General features: G+C 39.5%; 1 protein-coding gene across 2 annotated transcripts; it reads right to left on the bottom strand.

Moving 5' to 3' along the window:
- Positions 1-805: 805 nt before the first annotated feature.
- On the bottom strand, positions 806-19,186 carry LOC103183473 (coagulation factor VII). 2 transcript variants are annotated; one of them, XM_007900977.2, is made up of 8 exons: positions 19,032-19,136; positions 16,419-16,585; positions 14,859-14,883; positions 13,972-14,085; positions 13,408-13,548; positions 10,466-10,581; positions 8,319-8,451; positions 806-3,562 (listed from the first exon to the last, which is right to left on the bottom strand). In XM_007900977.2, the coding sequence occupies exons 1-8, from the start codon at positions 19,099-19,101 to the stop codon at positions 2,970-2,972; spliced, it is 1,359 nt and encodes a 452-aa protein (XP_007899168.1). In that variant the 5' UTR covers positions 19,102-19,136; the 3' UTR covers positions 806-2,969. The 2 variants fall into 2 exon arrangements, with proteins under 2 accessions (XP_007899168.1, XP_007899169.1); XM_007900978.2 differs by lacking the exon at positions 13,408-13,548 and having other exon boundaries at positions 19,032-19,186.
- Positions 19,187-19,330: the final 144 nt, after the last annotated feature.

Raw genomic sequence — 19,330 nt, 5'->3', positions numbered from 1 at the left:
GACGTCTCAAAGACATGATAAGGTGCTATATCAAATGCAAAGATTATTATTATTATTATTAGGTATGGTGATGGCTGGGTTTCCGTACATATCAGACAGCAGATGTGTATAAATGGCCCTCAGTTGGAATCATGTATTGTTCTGGTGTAAAATGATAACCTTATGAATGCAAACATTGAACATCATTTTTGTTGGAAATTTGAATCTGTGCTGCAGAATCCACTATTGTATTGGAGCAGAGTAATGCCCTCAAACATTTACAGGTGGAGAGTGAGGTAAATAGCAGAGATTCTTGGGCTTCATTATCAGCGTAATTTCTGTTTTGTGTTTAACCTCAGTAAACAGATATGAAAGAGGAAAAGCAAACAGGTCTTGTTAATGAATGTTGGAGCCACCAGAAAAACAAACACATTCATTCTTATGCAACCACAGGAAAACATTCAAGATGAACTGAAACCCCCAATGGTGATTAAGTGATCAGTTTATACACTGTGGGTCTAAATCCAATATTGATGAATCGAGCAACCATGTTAAATACAATGATTTTTTTCAATAGATTTGAATTGTGCATTTAATGACACTCCAAAATAAATGGTATTTAGATTCAGTTATGTCCAAAACACTATGTTCAGGACTATTATTATTATAATCAGGATTATTTTTACATTCACAGTGCCATAAGCAGGCTTTGAAAAATCTCAAACTATGCACTAGCCTTGCTTTGAAATATCAAGAGCAATGCCTCCAAAGGCAGAGCTTTAATAAAAAGTATTTTGATCAGAAAAGACAAACAAATCCAAGTTACATTTGAGAAGTTTTCTGTCCTTTAATAACACTATTCAAAATTAGCAGTTCATCATTTATGAGCAAAATTTAACAATCCATTTGAAATTATTTGGATACTTCATAGCTTAGTACCAGAACATATTAAGGACAAGAGTAATTTGAGGCGAAAATTGAAAACTACTGAATATTTACCACCTAACTTGAAAATCCTACAGAATTTGAAATAGTTAAATGCATCTTTTTGGAGCTCTCTCGTTGGGTAGCTGCCAAACGTTAAAAGATCAGTAAGGATTGGATTATGCACTATTCTATGGGCTAGTCTTCTTTCTTCCAGATTACATTGCATTTTACTTTAGAAATGATTTTGATCATGTGTAGCTATAATGCTCTATAATACAGAGCTCACAAAAGTTATACTACCAAATCATAATGCCTGCTGAAACTCCATGGAAAATATACAATTAAAAAAATCCTTGCATTTAATTTAACACCTTTCACTTTGGGAGAACGTCTCAAACCGAATTGTGTTATGGGACCTTTAATGTCCATCTAAACAGACAGATGACGTCTCAGTTTGACATCTCATCCAAAGAACGGCACCTCTCACAAAGAAGTACTCACGCAACCCTGAGCTAGTTAGAGTATCAAACTACTATACAGGTTCAATGCTCAAAGAGGGGCCTGAACCCATAACCTTCTTACTCAGAGGCACGAGTGCTACAAACTGAGCCAGGCTGACACACATAAAGCTAAAATGACAATAATTTCTGAAAAGGGCACACTGTATACATTTGAGTTTTTCTTAGTGTAAAATTATTTTTTTATCGTTTGAAAAGAATGCCATGGAGGTTGTATTCCTAGAAAAGTAAAGATGCACCTTTAATCCTGTAATAATAATAATAATAATCCTTGCATTTGATATAGCGCTTTTCACGTCGGGAGGACGTCCCAATAATAGAACAAATGAACATTTCACTTCTGACATAAAATAGACCACTTTGGCTAGAATGTTTTTATGATTGGTTTTTCATACATGATCAATAAGCATTGGAGAAAATGTAGAATAAACCACACAGTTTTGATAATGTAAATGTAAATTTTCATGTAAATTTTGGGTATTTGAGGAGGACGGGTTTGCAGGGTTATGGGGAAAGGGCTGGGAAGTGGGATTGACATAATTGCTCTATTCAAAGAGCCGGCACAGACTCGATGGGCCGAATGGCCTCTTTTTGTGCTGTACAATTCTATGATTCTATGATTCTATGAAATGTATGTTGATATTCATCACCTAACAATACATTAACTTAGCACACAAATAATTATACAGCAGTGAAAACGAGCAAATATATAACATACTGTATTAAATATGTATTTTTGGGGGGTCAGCTGGGAATCTGATACATGAGGAACCCATCATCATGCTTAAGAGTATCCAAACCAAATTGAGAATTCCATGCATCGTACCTACACATGGAAATCACAATGTGTGCACTTATATAGAGCGTTTCACATAAGTTAACATCTAAATGCTTCACAGGGTGGTGTGGAAGTCGGAGTACAATGGTAAGTGGGGGCACAGGGCGATAGGATCGAGTGACTGAAAGCCCCATCGATAAGGGAGTTCTTAGAGTTGTAAAAACAAAGGAGATAATGAGGCAGTGTGATTTATGGTGGAAGTAGGGAGTTACAGAGGGTACTGTGGTTGAAAGCTTCGGCACCAATAATACCTCATCGGGTACAATTTGCAGCTATAGTTATGTGGATGCTGGAAATGTGGCTGTATTGCTTTCTTAATTTTCCCAACCTGAAAACAGGCATAAAATAAACAAATTCTAAAATCAGAATTAAAGCTGTTAGTGAAGAAAATCAATATTCAAGTTATTTGATTCTTTTCCCTGGCAAATTGAATGGTTTATTGAACAATGGTTACATTAAAGCATTGTCAGACAGTTATTTGAAATTAAATCTCAATAATTAAATAATAATAATTTGGTCACTCAACCCATGACTGTTTGTGGACACTGCTGTGCACAATTGGCTCCTGCGTTTTAGTCACAAAATATACAGTCAATTCACTTTACAATATATTCTGTGAAACGCTTTGAGACGTCTCGAAAACGTGATAAGGTGGTATATTAAATGCAAGGATTATTATATATATTATTTAAGAAGCAATTTGATATTTATTGCACAGATGTGTGGTTACCGGAAATTTGAGAAAGAGCTGAGGAACTATTACGATTAATATGTTGATTGATCCATTCAACGAACTTGTAAACTTTAGTATAAATTCCATATTTGCCTTGCCGAGCACAGCCTTCTCCCCAGCTCACTATTCCAGTCAAAAACCAAGTGCCCTTATATTGTGTGGCAAGCGGTCCCCCACTGTCTCCTGAACAAGAATCTAGGAATGCATCCTTGTAGCCAGCACAGAACATGTTGTCCGTTATGTTATAATTGGTAGTTGGGGAGCACAAAGACTTGCGAACAAATGGTATTTGAAGTTTTCGCAGTATGTTGGATCCCAGACCTGCCTCACTTCGCCTTCCCCAACCAGTCACTGTGGAATACAGAATCTGCATCAGCTCACGCACAGCAAACCTGGGCTCAGGCAAGCAGATCGGAACTGCGTAATCATCAAACACTATCGGGGATTCTAGTTTCAGCACCGCAATGTCATGGTCAATTGTCTTCTTGTTAAAGTTCTCGTGATCAATAGCTTCAGACAGATTCCTTCTTTGTTCACTGCCTTCTTCTTCAGACTGTTTGTGTTCACCTTTGGACAGAAAGGTATCATAGTTTAGAACAAACTGTATCTAACTTTTTAATGTTTCAAATTAACACTGTTAAAAAGGGATAAAATTTCATATTAAAATTGACCTATTAACTTTGGAAGATTCACATTGCGCCATAACATAGATGTTACTACTATTTCACATAATAATTTATTTACAAATTTAACCATTTCGTTTGACATTCCACACCTCAGTGGTGCTGCATTGCTAGCATTCCTTAGATAGAATCAGGGGTTCAAACTCTTGTGAAAGTTTTCTTCCCGTGGTCTGACTTTAACTCTGTTTCCATTGTTTTCCAGTAGTGTTGGCTCATGCCTCAGGTATCTATGTTTGAAATACTGACCATTTTTGGTGAATTGCTTTAAGCATGAACCTTTTGTTGCTCCAGTATTAAAAAAAACAGATACTGTTGTGCTTATCAGACCAACTCTATTTTTTACTTTTTTCTCCTCCTTTAACTAGTCCTGTTGATGCTGAGTATGAATAATAAGTCATTTTTTTCTGCTTTACACGGTGTATGAGATTGGCTGCTGAGTTCCCTTACACATACATAATCATTACACTTTCAAGTAAATCCTGTGAAACACATTTTTGTTTTTTTTGATTTTAACTGATAATGAAAAGATAGTTATTAAATGCATTGGCAATAATAACTTTATTATAACTTTATTATTGGCAATAATAACTTTATTATTGGCAACGCATTTCGTCTTGTGTCTATTGTCTCTAACTGATTATTGTTTCAACGTTAAAGGTGTTGCTGGTGGCCTTCCAGTTATGAAGTTTGGAGTCCTGTAGCTCAGTGGTTAGAGCACTCAGTTAGAGAGACCTGAGTTCAATTCCAGGCAGGGCGAAACCTTGGGCAAGTTTCCTTACTCCGCACGCCTAATAATAATCCCTCCAAAACCAAAAACAATAATAAAAAAAATTGGTCATTTTCAATCTACGACTGTTTGTGGGACATTGCTGTGCGCAATTGGCTGCCGCGTTCGCCCACAAATATACAGTCAGTTCACTTTACAGTGTGTTCTGTGAAGCGCTTTGGGACATCCTCCCGACGTGAAAAGCGCTATATCAAATGCAAGGATTATTATTATTATTATTATAAACCAAGAATCGTCAATTATTTGTTCTGCCTATCAAGGGAGTCTCACAAAAACTGATCTTCAATCCACGACTGTTTGTGGGACACTGCTATGTGCAATTGGCTGCCACATTTCGCCCATAAATGTACAGTCAATTCACTTTACAGTATATCTGTAAAGCACTTTGAGACGTCTAGAAGATGTGAAAAGCATTATGTCAAATACAAGGATTATTTTATTATATTCTACAAAAGAGTATGGCAGGGTTCATAACTGAGAGAAAGTCCCTCATCTCATAATAATAATCATTGCATTTATCTGGTGCCTTATTACGTCTTCAATGATGCAACGTCTCGATGTGATAAGGCACTATATTAAATGCAAGGGTAATTATTATTATCACTGATAAAAAAATGGAGACCAGAGTTGCTTCATGACTGACAGCAACATTGAGGATGTTTACCTCTCCATGTGTCAGGAGAATTTGGGTTTAATCAGCGCTGGATGAATTCAAGGTTAGCTTTGAAGCAAGTTGCTCGAAAGGTCCAGACACAATAACACACACACTGCTTTCTTTGTGACTGCGACTGGATTGTGTAGTTACCATAGCAACGGCAGCAGACACTTCTCTCTCTTGCATAGTTTCCTTGCATGTCCTCTCCCGGCTCCACAAAAGCCCTGGGAGTGCCCTGATTTGTGATAGGCAAATCCCCTCTTCTGTGTTCAATTGGCTACTGTGTTTTGCTCACAATCCACTTTACAGTATATTATGTGAAGCGCTTTGAAACATCTTGACAACATAATAAGGCACTATATCAAATGCAAGGATTATTAATATTAGCTGGTAGACGGTAACTTTCTTGGAGCAAATCAAGTGCATGCTTGATCTGCTTGCTATTCGAATACTAATCCTTGCGTTTCATGTCTCAAAGCGCTTCACAGGATTTCACCGTAAAAGTGCTGTGACTGTGTGTTTTCCAAGCGAATGCATCAGCGAGTTCCGCACAGAAATGTTCCACAAACAGCCAATAAAGGGATTGACTGAGTGACCCAGCCAGGCTCACACCTGGGAAATAATAATAATCCTTGCATTTGCTATAGTGCCTTATCACGTTTTCCAGTCACCTCAAAGCACTTCACAGAATATACTGTAAAGTGAATTGACTATATATTTTGTTGGCAAAATGCAGAAACCAATTGTGGACAGCAGCATCCCACATAGATTGAGTTAACAAATTATTATTTTTCTATTTATTTTTCTAATTTTCTATTAATTTTAACATAACATAACATGTAGGAGCAGGAGTAGGCCATTCGGCCCTTCGATTCTGCCCCACCATTCAATCATGGCTAATCTTCTAATCTAACTCCAGCTAATACCATAACCCTGCCTTATCCCCATATCCCTTAATCCCTTTTGCAATAAGAAATATATCTATCTCAGTCTTGAATATGTTCAAGGACTGAGCGGCAACAGCCCTTTGGGGTAGTGAGTTCCATACATTCACCACCCTTTGAGTGAAGAAGTTCTTCCTCAACTCAGTGGGAAGGGCTGGCCTCTGATTTTAAGGTTGTGACCCCTGGTCTTAGTTTCTCCAACCAGGGAAACAATCTCCCACTATCTACTCTATCGTACCCTTTGATGATCTTATAGGTTTCTATAAGATCCCCTCTAATTCTTCTATATTCTTGAGAATATAGGCCCAAATTGGTCAGCCTATCCTCGTAACTCATCCCCTTCATCCCTGGTACTAACCTAGTAAATCTACGCTGCACCCTTTCCAAGGCAAGTACATCCTTCCTTAAGTAAGGAGACCAAAACTGCACACAGCATTCCAGGTGTGGTCTCACCAGGGCCCTATACAGTTGCAGCAAGACTTCCCTACTCTTACAGTTTAATCCTGTCATAATGAATGCTAACATACCGTTCGCCTTCCTAATTGCTGCTGCACCTGCAGACTAACTTTCTGTGATTGGTGTACAAGGACACCCATATCCCACTGGACGCTAACACATTCCAATCTCTCCCCTTCTAAAAAATAACCCGCTCTACTGTTTTTGCTACCTAGGTGGATGACTTTGCACTTCCCTTCATTATACTTCATCTGCCAACTACCTGCCCAATCACCTAACCTATCTATGTCTCGTTGCATTTTTTAATGTCGTCCTCTGTGTTGATACTTCCTCCTAGTTTTGTGTCATCCGCGAATTTAGATATATTAACTTCGATGCCCTCATCTAGATCGTTGATGTAGATGGTAAATAGCTGAGGCCGAAGGACTGATCCTTGTGGCACTCCACTAGTCACATCCCGCCAATCCAAAAAGCACCCGTTTATCCCTACTCTTTGTTTCCTACCCGTTAACCATTCCCCAATCCACGTTAATATGCTCCCACCAATTCCATGGGCCCTTATCTTTTGGACTAACCTTTTATGCGGCACCTAATTGAATGCCTTCTGGAAGTCCAAATAGACCACATCCACTGATTCAGGTCTAGGATGGCCTGTCCCCTAGTTGGTTCCTCGGCATGCTGCTCTAGAAAGTTATCTCTCATACATTCAATGAACTCTTCTTCTGACCTACTTTTGCTGATTTGGTTTTTCCAATCTATGTGGAGATTGAAATCACCCACTATTATCGCTTTACCTTTCCTACATGCTCCACTGATTTCTTGATTGATACCCTGTGCTATATTGTGAACGCTGTTTGGGGGTCTATAAGCCACTCCCATTAATATTTTCTGCCCTTTATTATTTTTGATTTCCACCCATATTATCTCGACCTCCTGGTCATCGGATTTAAGATCCTTCCTCTCCACTGCTTTTATTTCATCCCTAATTAACAGGGCTACAACCCCCCCACCTCGTCTCCCACAGTGCCTATCTTTCCTGTAAACTGAGAACCCTGGAATATTTAACTCCCACCCTAGATCTCCTTGCAACCATGTTTCAGTGATGGCTACTAGATCGTACCCATATGTGTCTATCTGTGCTTTTAATTCATCAGTTTTATTCCGAATGCTTTGCACATTCAGATAAAAAAAAAAAAATTCCTACCATTTCCTCTACTCTCTGATTCCTTATCTACTTTGCCAAGCTTCTTACCCCTGGTTAACATATTCCTATTATCTGGCATGCTATTCTGCACTGTCATCTTTACTTTTTCTAGTGCTAACTTATGGTGTCTCTTACCTATATATTCCCCCACTTTACTAGTTTACATTCCTATTTATTTCCCTGTTAATTCGTTTAGCTAGGACATTTGTTCCAGCACGATTTAAATGTAGCCCTTTTCTCCGAAAGAGTTCTCTTTTCCCCCAATACTCGTGCCAATGACCCATAAAAAGAAACCCCTGATTTCCGCACCACTCTTTTAGCCATGTGTTCAAGTCCTTAATTTGTTTGTTCCTGTACCAATTGTCGTATGGTACAGGCAGTAGGCCCGCTATTACCACCTTCAATGATCTCTAATTTTCTATTAATTTTTCTATTAATTTTTCTAATTAATTTTTATTTTTCTATTATTTACTTATTTTGATAGGATTATTACCCCCAGAAAAGCTATCTCCCAATTGACTAAAAAAAGGTTCCTACTTACTGAATTATAAGCTTGCAGTGTTATTATGGCAGCTATGCAAGGTATGTACGTACCAACTATTATCTGTAACCGTTCAATTGGTTTTCGTATATGACCTTTAAAGAGACAGTGAGCAGCAGTTGCAACCCACTGACGATTTAGTAAAACAGCACCACAGATTGCTTTTCCTTCCTCAGTCAAAAGTGCCTGTGGACAAAGAAAAGTAAATTGTAACTGATGGAGGAAACAAGAAGTGAGCCTTCGCAATGAAAGATTGCCCATTCCCAAAAGTGAAAGAAAAAAGGGCATTGGATAAACACTGAAGAGAATTTTACTTTGGTCAGCCAGGTGTCCGACACATGCAGAAACCCATCCCATGCTTAAAAGTATCCAAATCAAGCTAAGTTTCCATGCATCCCACCTACACATGGAAACTCCAGAGGTAGATTGTTGGAATGGAATGTGCACCTACCTGGAAGCATTCTGTTTACCTAATTCCGGAGAGTATTAGGCGCAGGTTGGCAAGAGCTAAGGATCGGGGATCCCAATGTGTTTGTTAGGGTATTGCTGGAGTCTAACCAGCTAAAACCACATAGCTTTCCATTGATATTGCTGTCCGGCAACTTTTCCCGCTGCTTGTCCAGCTGGGACCACCCTTCCCGCACCATACAAATGTAATTTTGCTGTTGTTGTTAGGACTTTGGATTGCAGGTTAATAGTTGCTGAGTGGAAGGAATCCCTGCCTTCAGCAGAATTGAGGATGCAGTGTAGGAGCTAAGACCAGTAAAGGCTTGATGAGCTAAAAGGACCCTCCTATGCGATGATTTCTAGGATTCTATAAAATACTTCACCCCTTACATTGCTTCTTACAGCAAAAATCAATCTAGAGAATTTGCCTCCACTGTCTTTTTGTACAATCTGTTCTGTTTCTCTTTATATCAAGTGGATAAACTTAGATTGGCAACAGAGCTCTTCAGTACTTTATCCAACATCTCTTTGTTGTGGGTTTTATGGTTGTGTTATTTTCAGTTCAGATTATCCATACCACTTAGATCTTTGAAAACTTGAATATGATCTCGTCGGAGCCTTCTTCTTCTCTAGTACAAACATTCCCAGTACAACAACAACAAATTTCATTTGTAAAGCGCCTTTCACATCAAGAGGACCTCCCAAGGTGCTGCAAAGTCAGGGATTTGGACCCGAGCAGGAGGTTGGGATCAAGGGGGTGGAGGGCAGGGAGGATAGGGGTAGGAGTGTGGATGAATGTGCGGTCAAAGAAGAGGGACTTGATATAGGGTTAGTAGGTCACAGAGGTAGGAAGGAGCAAGGCCATGGAGGGTCTTGAAAGTGAGGACAAGGATTTTGAACTTCACCCTCTGGGCAATGGAAGCCAGTGGAGCCGGGCGAGGGTGGAGGTGATAGGGTCACAGAGCCTGGTGGGGGAGAGAACACAGGCTACAGAGTTCTAGATGACTTGCAGCTTGAGGAGGGAAGAGTTGAGAAGGCCGACAAACAGGGGATTAGCATAGTTGAGCCTAGATGTAATAAATGCGTGAATGTTTTCTGAGGGGAAAGTCAATAGCAGAGCCGGCCGATGTTGCGGATGTGGAGGAATGCAGAGAGGGTCATGGCACGGATGTGGGGTAGAAAGACAGTTGAGGGTCAAACAAGCCCAAGGTGCAGTGTGCATCCATGGATGGAGATGCTGTCAGTGCCTGAGGTGTGGAGGCGCTGACTGGAGCCAAGCAGGAGAACCTTGGTCTTGATGACATTCAACTGTAGAAAGTTAGCTCTTATCCAGGACTTGATGTCTGACAGACATTCTCTTAGGACAACTGTGGTACTGGAGTCAAGGGTGGAGGCAGAGAGATAGAGTTGGGTGTCATCTGTGTACAGGTGGAAGTTGACCCCATGTCTACAGATCATGTGACCAAGAGATATTGAAGAGGAGGAGACCAAGGACAAAGCCCTGAAGAATGCTGCACGAAACAGTGCAGGGGCTGGAGAAGAAGCTGTTTGTGTAGTGCAGTTGTAATACAGGAAATGTTAAGCAGTTTTTGCTATGCATTTTTGTAGTTATTGTCTTGTAATCAATGTTTATGAATTCTGTGGGAGATTGCAACTCTCAATATTAGCTCTTGGACACTACAGCTCGGATAAAGAATCATGGTTACTACTGTACTCAGAATCACAAGACCTGATAATGCTATCAAATAGATACCTGCCAAGGGAATTCTCCTCGAAAAGCTGCGCTTCCACCCACTATTCTTCCATCTTTTGCTCTTGTCTCCTTCTTTTGTTTCATCACCACTGGTGCTTTTCCACATGGATATTCCACTGTTAAAGGGGTATGATAACATTTATTCTTCAAATAATCAATGAGCACACTTTTCAACCCTTATTTATTAGGTATTTTGTAGATGTTCATCTATAAAATCGTCACTGCACTTTATAGTAAATCCTGTAAAGTAGCGTCCCACAAACATTTGGGGAATTAGTGGCCACTTTTTTAGGTGGGGGGAATTATTACCCCCTGAGAGTGATTTGCCAATCTACTAATTACCGGGTTCCTACTTACTGCTAGGTAAACAGAGGCATATGAGTAAGGAAACTTGCCCAAGGTTTTTTTTTCCAGTGTGGCCACTCACACTGCAGGCTCAGGTCATTGGATCTCATGCAGGGCACCCTATGAAGGTCAAGCACATTTGCGAGACATCAACACTAAGTGAACTTGAGTTAAAGATGAGGTCCCCTGGGTATTTGTGACAGAAATGTGATACCCACCCTGAAACAGACTTAACAGTTACACAGCAGATTTCCAACTTTGAGCATTTTCTGAACCTTTTTATTTCCATCATGGGGTGAAAATAATCATAACAGCCTCAAAATGTATTAAACGATTTACTGAATTTAATAAGAAACATTGAATCTTAGTTTCCCACAAGCTGCCCCAATTCTTGTTCCTCACTGATACAGTATTTCAATGCTACTACACAGAATACTGAGTTAAGGTTACAAGATCAGAAGATTGGTTTGGCTGAAGAAAACCCATCTGATTTAATTCCCCCAGAACACATAGCATCAAACTGCTTTTTAAATGCGTCCAGTGTCCTGGCCTCAACCACCCTTCCTGGTATCCTGTTCCAATCGTTAATTGCCCTCTAAGTAAAGAAAAACTTCCTGGTACAGTATCTGTCCTGAAAGGTATGAAGGTGCACTGACACTTGATGATCAAAAACAACAATGGTAATATTGAAAACTGTGAAACCCTAGTCTTCTATCTTCCTCAAGAATCATTTGTGATTTACACTTCACTTTTATGACAATCAAACTTTCAACTACAGACAGAATGCTAAGTGCTTAAAGCAACTAATTCAGTGTGCAGGCGTCTGGGTGAGGAATAAGCAGGTGGACAGTGACCCCTGCTGTCAGTGCTTCCTGCAGGTTAGATATGTCATGTGAACTATTAAAATCCTACTCTTGTTAACTCGTGTCTGGTTTCTCTAGTAATGTTTCTCACTCTTTTACATTACTTTCTATGCCAATTTTAGGTCCACAACTGAGGAAGTGTTATAAGGCCCTGTGCACCTATTATTTGCAAGGATACCACTGAGGACAATCTCCAGTGTTAGAAAAATGAGCAATGATTGGACAACCTTAGATTGTTCAGTTTTTAAAGGAAAAGTTCTCAGAGAGGACCTTATGGAGATTTACAAGACTCTAATTCGGATTGAGAAAGTAAACGAAGAACAATAACTTTGGATGCATCGACCAGATCATTCCCCATCTTCACACCCCTATTTGTACAGAAATGCTTCCCAACTTCAGTTGCAAATGGCTGTGCACGCTTATACCGAGCCTTTCTAAGTTTATAATCTTTATATTTGACAATTTGCAGATATGTTTGCTAAATCCAAAGATGGTACTAAACTGAGCACTGTTGCAAATTGTGAAGAAGGCAGGTGAAGAATCCAGAGATATGAACAGATTAAAAAAGTGGGCCAATCTACGGCAAATGGAGTATAGCAAATTGTGAGGCAGTACTCTTGGCATGGAAGAATTTGGAAGTTGGAAGCATGTTTTAAATGGGAAACACTAAGAGGGATGGATGAGCTGAGAGATCTAGGGAATCAAGTTTATAAACCACTAAAATCAAATTCACCAGTACTAAAAAACAGCCAACAAAGCAAATGAGATGCTGGCATTTATTACAAGATGGAATACAAATATAAGGAGGTGTTTCTCCAAATATATAGAGTGCTGGTCAGACCTAATTTGGAGCACTGTGTTCAGTTTTAAGCACCCAATCCTAGGAAGGATATGGTAGCCTTGGACAATGTGCAGCACCAGTTCACTAATTCCTGGGCTGAAGGCTTTCAGCTATGAAGAAATGTTTGGAAACCAGGTTCTATAAGGATAATTTGATTGAGGTATTTAAAACATGAAAGGATATTCACCCACAAATATACAGTCAATTCACTTTACAGTATATTCTGTGAAGCGCTTTGGGACGTCTAGAAGATGTGAAAAGCGCTATATCAAATGCAAGGATTATTATATTATAAGTTTAGAGCAATAAATGGTAATTTCAGGACAGATACCAGGAAGTATCTCTTACCAAGCTGTCACATTTCACCCACAGAATATAGAGTCAATCCTCTTTACAATATATTCTCTCGACTCTCTTCCCCCTTCTCGCTCCCTCCCATCCCTCCCCTCACCCTGACCATTTCCCCCCTCCTCGCTCCCTCCCCTCCCCTCACCCTGACCATTTCCCGCCTGCTCGGATCATGACCCAACTGTGCAGCGCCTTGGGACGTCCTCCTGACGTGAAAGGCGCTTTATAAATGGAATCTTGTTGTTGTTGAAAAGCTTTGAAACATCGACATAACAAGGTGCTATATCAAATTCAAGGATTTTATTATTATCATTAAGTAATTAACAACTGGAACAGGTTGCCAAGGAAAGTAGTTGAAGCCAGGACAATGGAATTGTTTAATAAAAATCAGCTTGATTTTGTGATGGGAGGAGAGTAAGGGTAATTATTCAGGAAAGATAAGATCAAAAGGGCCAAAGGCCTTCTTCATCCAAACCTCTCTTGTGATTGTGTGACTCCTAGTTCAACTTAAGAGCAAGTGAATTATCAAAATAAGAGTAAATAACCTGCAGGAACACAGGATATGCCATCTTCTCCCAGAGTGTGACCTTCTGCACAGCTGCATTCACGAGATCCATTAGCCATATTGTTGCAGAATTGCTCACAAAGACCGTTAGCAAAATTGCAATCAATTTCTGTTTTCTTGGCTTAAGTACACAAAATAACACATTGTCATTTGTACATCTGGATAGTGGAAATGATACCTACTATATAAACATTAACAACAACAACTTGCATTTACATAGCGCTCTTCACTCGGGTTAGCATCCTGCCGTGCTTATTAACCAAGCTCTAAGTGTGCATAAAATACAGATAATACCCTGCATATTTTATTTTATACACACTTAGAGCTTGGTTAATAAGCACGGCAGGACGCTACCCCGAGTGAAGAGCACTATGCTATTATTGAGGACACTCAGTGTACAGTACTATCAGTCTACACTACTGCTAGTACTGACGACAGGTCATCGACCTGAAACATTAACTCACTTTCCTTTCTGCCTGACCTGCTGAGTGTTCCCAGCAATTTCTGTTTTTACTCAGTAGTATCAGTTTTGTTTATCACGTACCTATTTCACAATTCCAGCCTTCAAATCCATCCACACACCAGCATAAGTAGTTATTCACCCCATCCTGACATCTTGCCCCATTTTGACAGGGATTTGATTTACATGCATCATTGTCTGAAAAAGCATCAAATTTTAAAATGATCACTGACTAAACGGTGAATCCTCCTCCCCACTCCCACCACCAGCCACAATAGTTGGTCCAGAAATGTAAAGAATTTGATGCCCTCTGTTCTTATCAATGGCATACCGGGCACCACCGTTGACAGTTGTGGAGTGCAGGGATTCCATGCTGCTTCATAAGGTAATTGTTATGGGGTGAAAAATTGTGTTTTCAAAGGTGAAAATTATCACAAGGTGGGGTTTTCTGTTCCTGGAGAATTCTCAGTCGATAATTATCACCGAATGTTTCTCCTGGTATCCTGGCGGATAATCCCCCAAAGAAAATTAGTTGCTCACTCCATGGCTGTTTTTGGGACATTGGCTATCTTGTTTGCCCATATAGTACATAGACATACCACTTTAACAACAAGAATAACTGATGCATTGTTGTTATTGTTATATCACTTTACAGTAAATCCTTGAAGTATATCTCAATGACATGCTAAGAAGCTAAATCAAATACAAGGATTAATATTATCATGGGTGAACAGTCACCCACCTTCATTCAATTCTTTCTGCTCAAAGCCACTAACTGCAACCACTTAGTCACCTGGCAGTATCTTTGATCCTACCATTGCACAGATCCAAGTACAGATTTTTCAGTGCCATTTCAGGTAATACAGGTTTAGCTCAGGTCTAAAAGTGCAGAACTGGTAGAGCAATCCTTGATTCTCCAGTAATTTTACTGAGACCATCCATAAATAGAAGAGAATTCAGAAAAAATATACCTTTGTACTTGTTCCAAAATTCAATCTGAGAAAGGAGAAAAAAGATAAGTGTATAAATTGCTCATTTGAACAATGTTCGATTGAGGCGTTCACAAATGATGCATTTCCATCAGAGGTACCAGCAATCCGTCTCGCAAACAGCCAAACACATTTGACAAGTCACATATTCAAGAGCGATGAGCTCAATGAACCATACACATTTTAGAAATTGTACAGCACAGAAGGCAGCCATTTGGCTCATTGTGTGAGTGATCACACAACAACAAATTACATTTGTATAGCGCCTTTCACGCCGGGAGCACGTCCCAAGGCACTGGACAAACAGTGTTTCGGACCCAAGCTCAGGGTAGGGATCAGGGAGGGTGGAGGCCTGGGAGGTGGGAAAGAGGGTGACTAAAGGCACGGTTGAAGAAGAGGGTCGAGACGGTTTTGAAGGAGGCAAGGGAGGGGGCGAGACGGAGGGACTGTGGGATGGAGTTCCAGAGGGTGGGGATCAAGATAAAGTAGATGAAGTGATCACACAATGCAGAAAATGTCTGCGATACCACGTATTAAAACCTGCTACACCAGAACCATACAATTTCTTCAGTACAATAATTATTTTATATATTATGATTAAATTGATATATTATGTACAAGATTATTCCAAATAAAATTAATTTTTTTTGTGTTTCCAGCTTCTAGTCACTATCCAGTGACCTGTCCTGTCAAGTATGCACGTTCACACTCAGAGGATAGAATCAGTGTCAATTGTGATGTTTTTCCTCCAGTGGTTCAAATAGACTGCTGATATTTAATGACTAGGCTGAAACAGGAGGAATGGCCACTCAGAGAATTTTAAAAGAGGCATGTTAAAGAATAAAATGGAAATGCTGAGGGAAAGAAAGAGGTAGAAAGAGGTTAAGAGATAAAGAATGTGGTGAGGGTGAGAGAAACAGAGGTGAGAAAGAGAGAGAGGAAAAGGAAGAGAGAAAGAGGGAAGGAATGGAGAGGAGGAGGGAGCAGAGAAAGAAATAGGGGACAGGAGGTTATGGAAAACGGAGAAGATAAAGTAGATGGAGAAAACAAAGAGCAAGGTAAGGAAGTGAGAGAGAAAAAGAAGGGAATCCTAGCAGAGGTATCCATGGTCAAAAAAACATTTCAAGCGCAACTCCAAAGCAATGAAGACACAGAAAAGAAAGACCCCAAAGCTTATTTTCTCGGTTTATTTTTACCCAATACAGCACACAGATCTGAATAACTTTCCAAATGCTTTGTGTTAGGCAGTAGTTTCACAATAGTTTCTGATTTTCTAAAAAAGATTATTTAAATTTGAAAACATCACAAGAGCTTCCTCTCTTGTACCTATGGAGGACCTTTCACATAGGACGTTAAGCTCAGCAATAATTACCTGTTTCTTATAAAGAATAACTCCAAGTTAATGTCATATGTGATTGTTCAATTTGGTTATAAACATTCATGACATATGGTAAAGGATGTGGTGAAGGACCGATTCTGAGGCAGTGAAGCTTAATCTGAATTTTGGAAAAAATGTAGAATATGAAATTATGTACCACTTACAGCTCTTTTCTCATTTTCAAATACTTCTCTGACTTCTTCATACGAACACACTTCCTCAAGACATTCCCGCTGAATAGAACCTCTTTTGAACTCTTCAAATATACCTACATTGGCCCGTCTGCGTCTTTGCAAAAGAAGACTACTTGCCTCTGCCTTCTGTACGAAAACTAGATGGGACAGATGTTAAATCCATACGTTAGAATGAAATTAAATTGAAATCTAAAATATACAGTATATTATCCTAGATCAATTTGCCAGATGAGCCATTTGCAGAACATTGTTGGAAATTAATGTAGATAATAATGAATTTCCTAAATTAATGTAAATAATAATGAATTTCCTAAATTAATGTAAATAATAATGAATTTCCTAAATTAATATGACAGGATTATGGATCCACTCTTCCTGCATAACCTCTCCTATGCTTTGTATTGAGTACAATATTATATTTTCAGATCATCTGAAGATATGAGATTAGGTGTTTATGTGTGGGATTGTACATGTAGTGAATATATGACACTGAGAATTCTTCTGCCTAAAATCACTGATGTCTTTTTAATACAAGCAATTCAGACTGTCCTCTGATTTAACACTGTTCCTGTAGGGAAAGGAGTAAAAAACAACTTGCATTTATATAGCACCTCTAACACAGAGTAGAGTCCCAGAGTGTTTGAAGTGCTTATCAATGGAATAGCTTGGCATCACACGGGGGAGAAAGGAGATGTAACTGCTGACACAGGCAAAGAGGAAAGTCTTTGAGTACAATCTGAAGATCAGCAAAGAAGGGGCAAGGAGGAGGAATTGAGGCAGGGAGTTCCAGAGGTTCAGAGCATAGCCAACCTATGCTGGATACCCCTGACAATCCAAATTCAAAGCTCACTGGTAGAATCCAGTTTCATTCAGAGATGCATGTCTTTCCTGTTTCTCTGTTCAGTCAGCAAATAAATTTTCTGTTTCTTTACTTTGAACATATAGTCTGCCGACCCTGTGCTCTGCTCTTTTTTAAACAACCACTTCTATAGGGCTCACATTACTCCTTATTTATCAACTGAAAATGAACATTATCAACCTTTACCTAGGTCTCTGTTTCTGTGTGACTTGGGAATATGGAGTGAGCTGCCGCTATCTTTAACACTTGCCCAGTGGGAACATGTAAATGACCATTAGCATAACTCCTCACTGCTCCAATCAATGATGGGAACTCACATTGTACCATCCTATGGCACTCCACCACAGCCATCTACCAACCGCTCCCAAACTGTATTGAGCATGTAGATTAACAGCCATGCAGCTCACAGTGTCTTGAGACAATCACTAAGTTTCAGAAAGATCTCTCATGGTTCTAAGAATAAAATAATAATCTTGCATTTGATAAATCACCTTATCACAAGAGTATCAACCTGGCTCAGTTCATAGCACTCTTGCATCAGACTCAGAAGGTTGTGGGTTCAAACTCATATAGTCTAAGATGGCACTTCATCCAGTGTTGGATATCCTGCATTATTTGAGGTGCCATCCTCGGATGAGACATTAAACTATTAGAAAAGAAAGTGGAGTTAATCCCATCTCCTGGTCAACATTCCCCAAATAAAATTGATCATTCACTTCATTATTGTTTGTGGAGCTTTCTGTGCACAAATTGGCTATCACGTTCGCTCACAAAACATCCAGTCACTGCACTGTACATTATATCCTGTGAAACGCTTTGGGAAGTCCTTCTGGCATGAAAGGCTCTATTCAAAATGTAAGAATTATTATCATCATGTCATGAGACATCTCAAAGTACTTCAAATGATTTTACTGTGAAGTGTAGTTACTGTGTGATTGTAGGTGATTACAGCAATGTCCCACAACAGCCATGGAGTGAATAAAACTATTTGATCTGGTATTTTGGAGTGGCAGAATTATTTCCAAATTTACCTGTTGTGTGATCTATACCGTTCTCCTTAGTTTACCCTCACAGCCCAGCTTGTGAGTTCCACTCTATGAGCAGTCCTCCAACCATTTCCAGGAGCATTAAATAAATAATTTAGATTCTGCTGCATGTGCCTTAACACATCAAAACATCGATCAAGTGCTAAACAGGCACTTATTACCAATGTAGGAACTTTCTTTGTTGGCAATAGTTACAGCAATGTCCCACAATAATAATAATCCTTGTCATTGATATATCGCCTTATCACATTGTTGAGATGTCTCAAAGTGCTGCTCAGTATATATTGTAAAGTGGTGTGACTGTATATTTTGTTGGTGAATGCGGCAGCCAGTATGAGCACAGCAATGTCCTACAAAGAACAACAACAACTTGGATTTATATAGCGCCCTCCACGCCGGACGGTGTCTCAGAGCGCTTGAATGACAAATTAACCACTGTTCCATTACAAACAAGGCACCCAGGCTTGCAGTATCTGCTGTGAAGTGAATTGGATAAGGTTAGCTGCCATCTGAGATCTCTCAACACTTAATTGCTGTTAAAATCTAGAATTTAAACCAATCTAACAAAGTAGCGTCTGATTTCTAAGTACACATGCAATACTTAACACTCCAAAGATTAAGTAAACATCAATTCTGTGTGCTTACTGTGAATGATAGGAAAGCCCAGCAACAACTTACCTGCAGATTGAGCAAAAGAGAACAGTAGAAAGAAGGAGCAGAGTAACGCACAGTTGCCTAAAGGATCCATGGTGAGATTGTGGAAGAGTGTTTGTTATGCTGAATACCAGAGTCAAAAATAAACAATGAACAGTGGACAAAGTTCAGAGAGGAGCAGTGCATGCTTTTGTACAAGCACACGTCCGCTAGCTGGCCTGAAAATCCTAAAAGGAAGCTTGTTGTGGCAGGAAACAATATTTTGCTGTAAAATGGAAGCCAATTACATCACAAGATGGATATTCCCAGCAAGATAGATGCTC

Source organism: Callorhinchus milii, unplaced genomic scaffold (assembly GCF_018977255.1).
Source record: "Callorhinchus milii isolate IMCB2004 unplaced genomic scaffold, IMCB_Cmil_1.0 Scaffold4, whole genome shotgun sequence".
Taxonomy (NCBI): Eukaryota; Metazoa; Chordata; class Chondrichthyes; order Chimaeriformes; family Callorhinchidae; genus Callorhinchus; species Callorhinchus milii.
This window is presented reverse-complemented; position numbering and strand designations above follow the sequence as displayed.

Excerpts from the sequence above, each read along its gene's own strand:
- LOC103183473 (XM_007900977.2), bottom strand. The coding sequence starts at position 19,101 with ATGGATCCTTTAGGCAACTGTGCGTTACTCTGCTCCTTCTTTCTACTG. Across the intron at positions 16,586-19,031 it reads CTCTTTTGCTCAATCTGCAG|TTTTCGTACAGAAGGCAGAG; the intron begins GTAAGTTGTTGC and ends TGTCCCATCTAG. Across the intron at positions 8,452-10,465 it reads GAGGAGAATTCCCTTGGCAG|GCACTTTTGACTGAGGAAGG; the intron begins GTATCTATTTGA and ends CTTTGTCCACAG.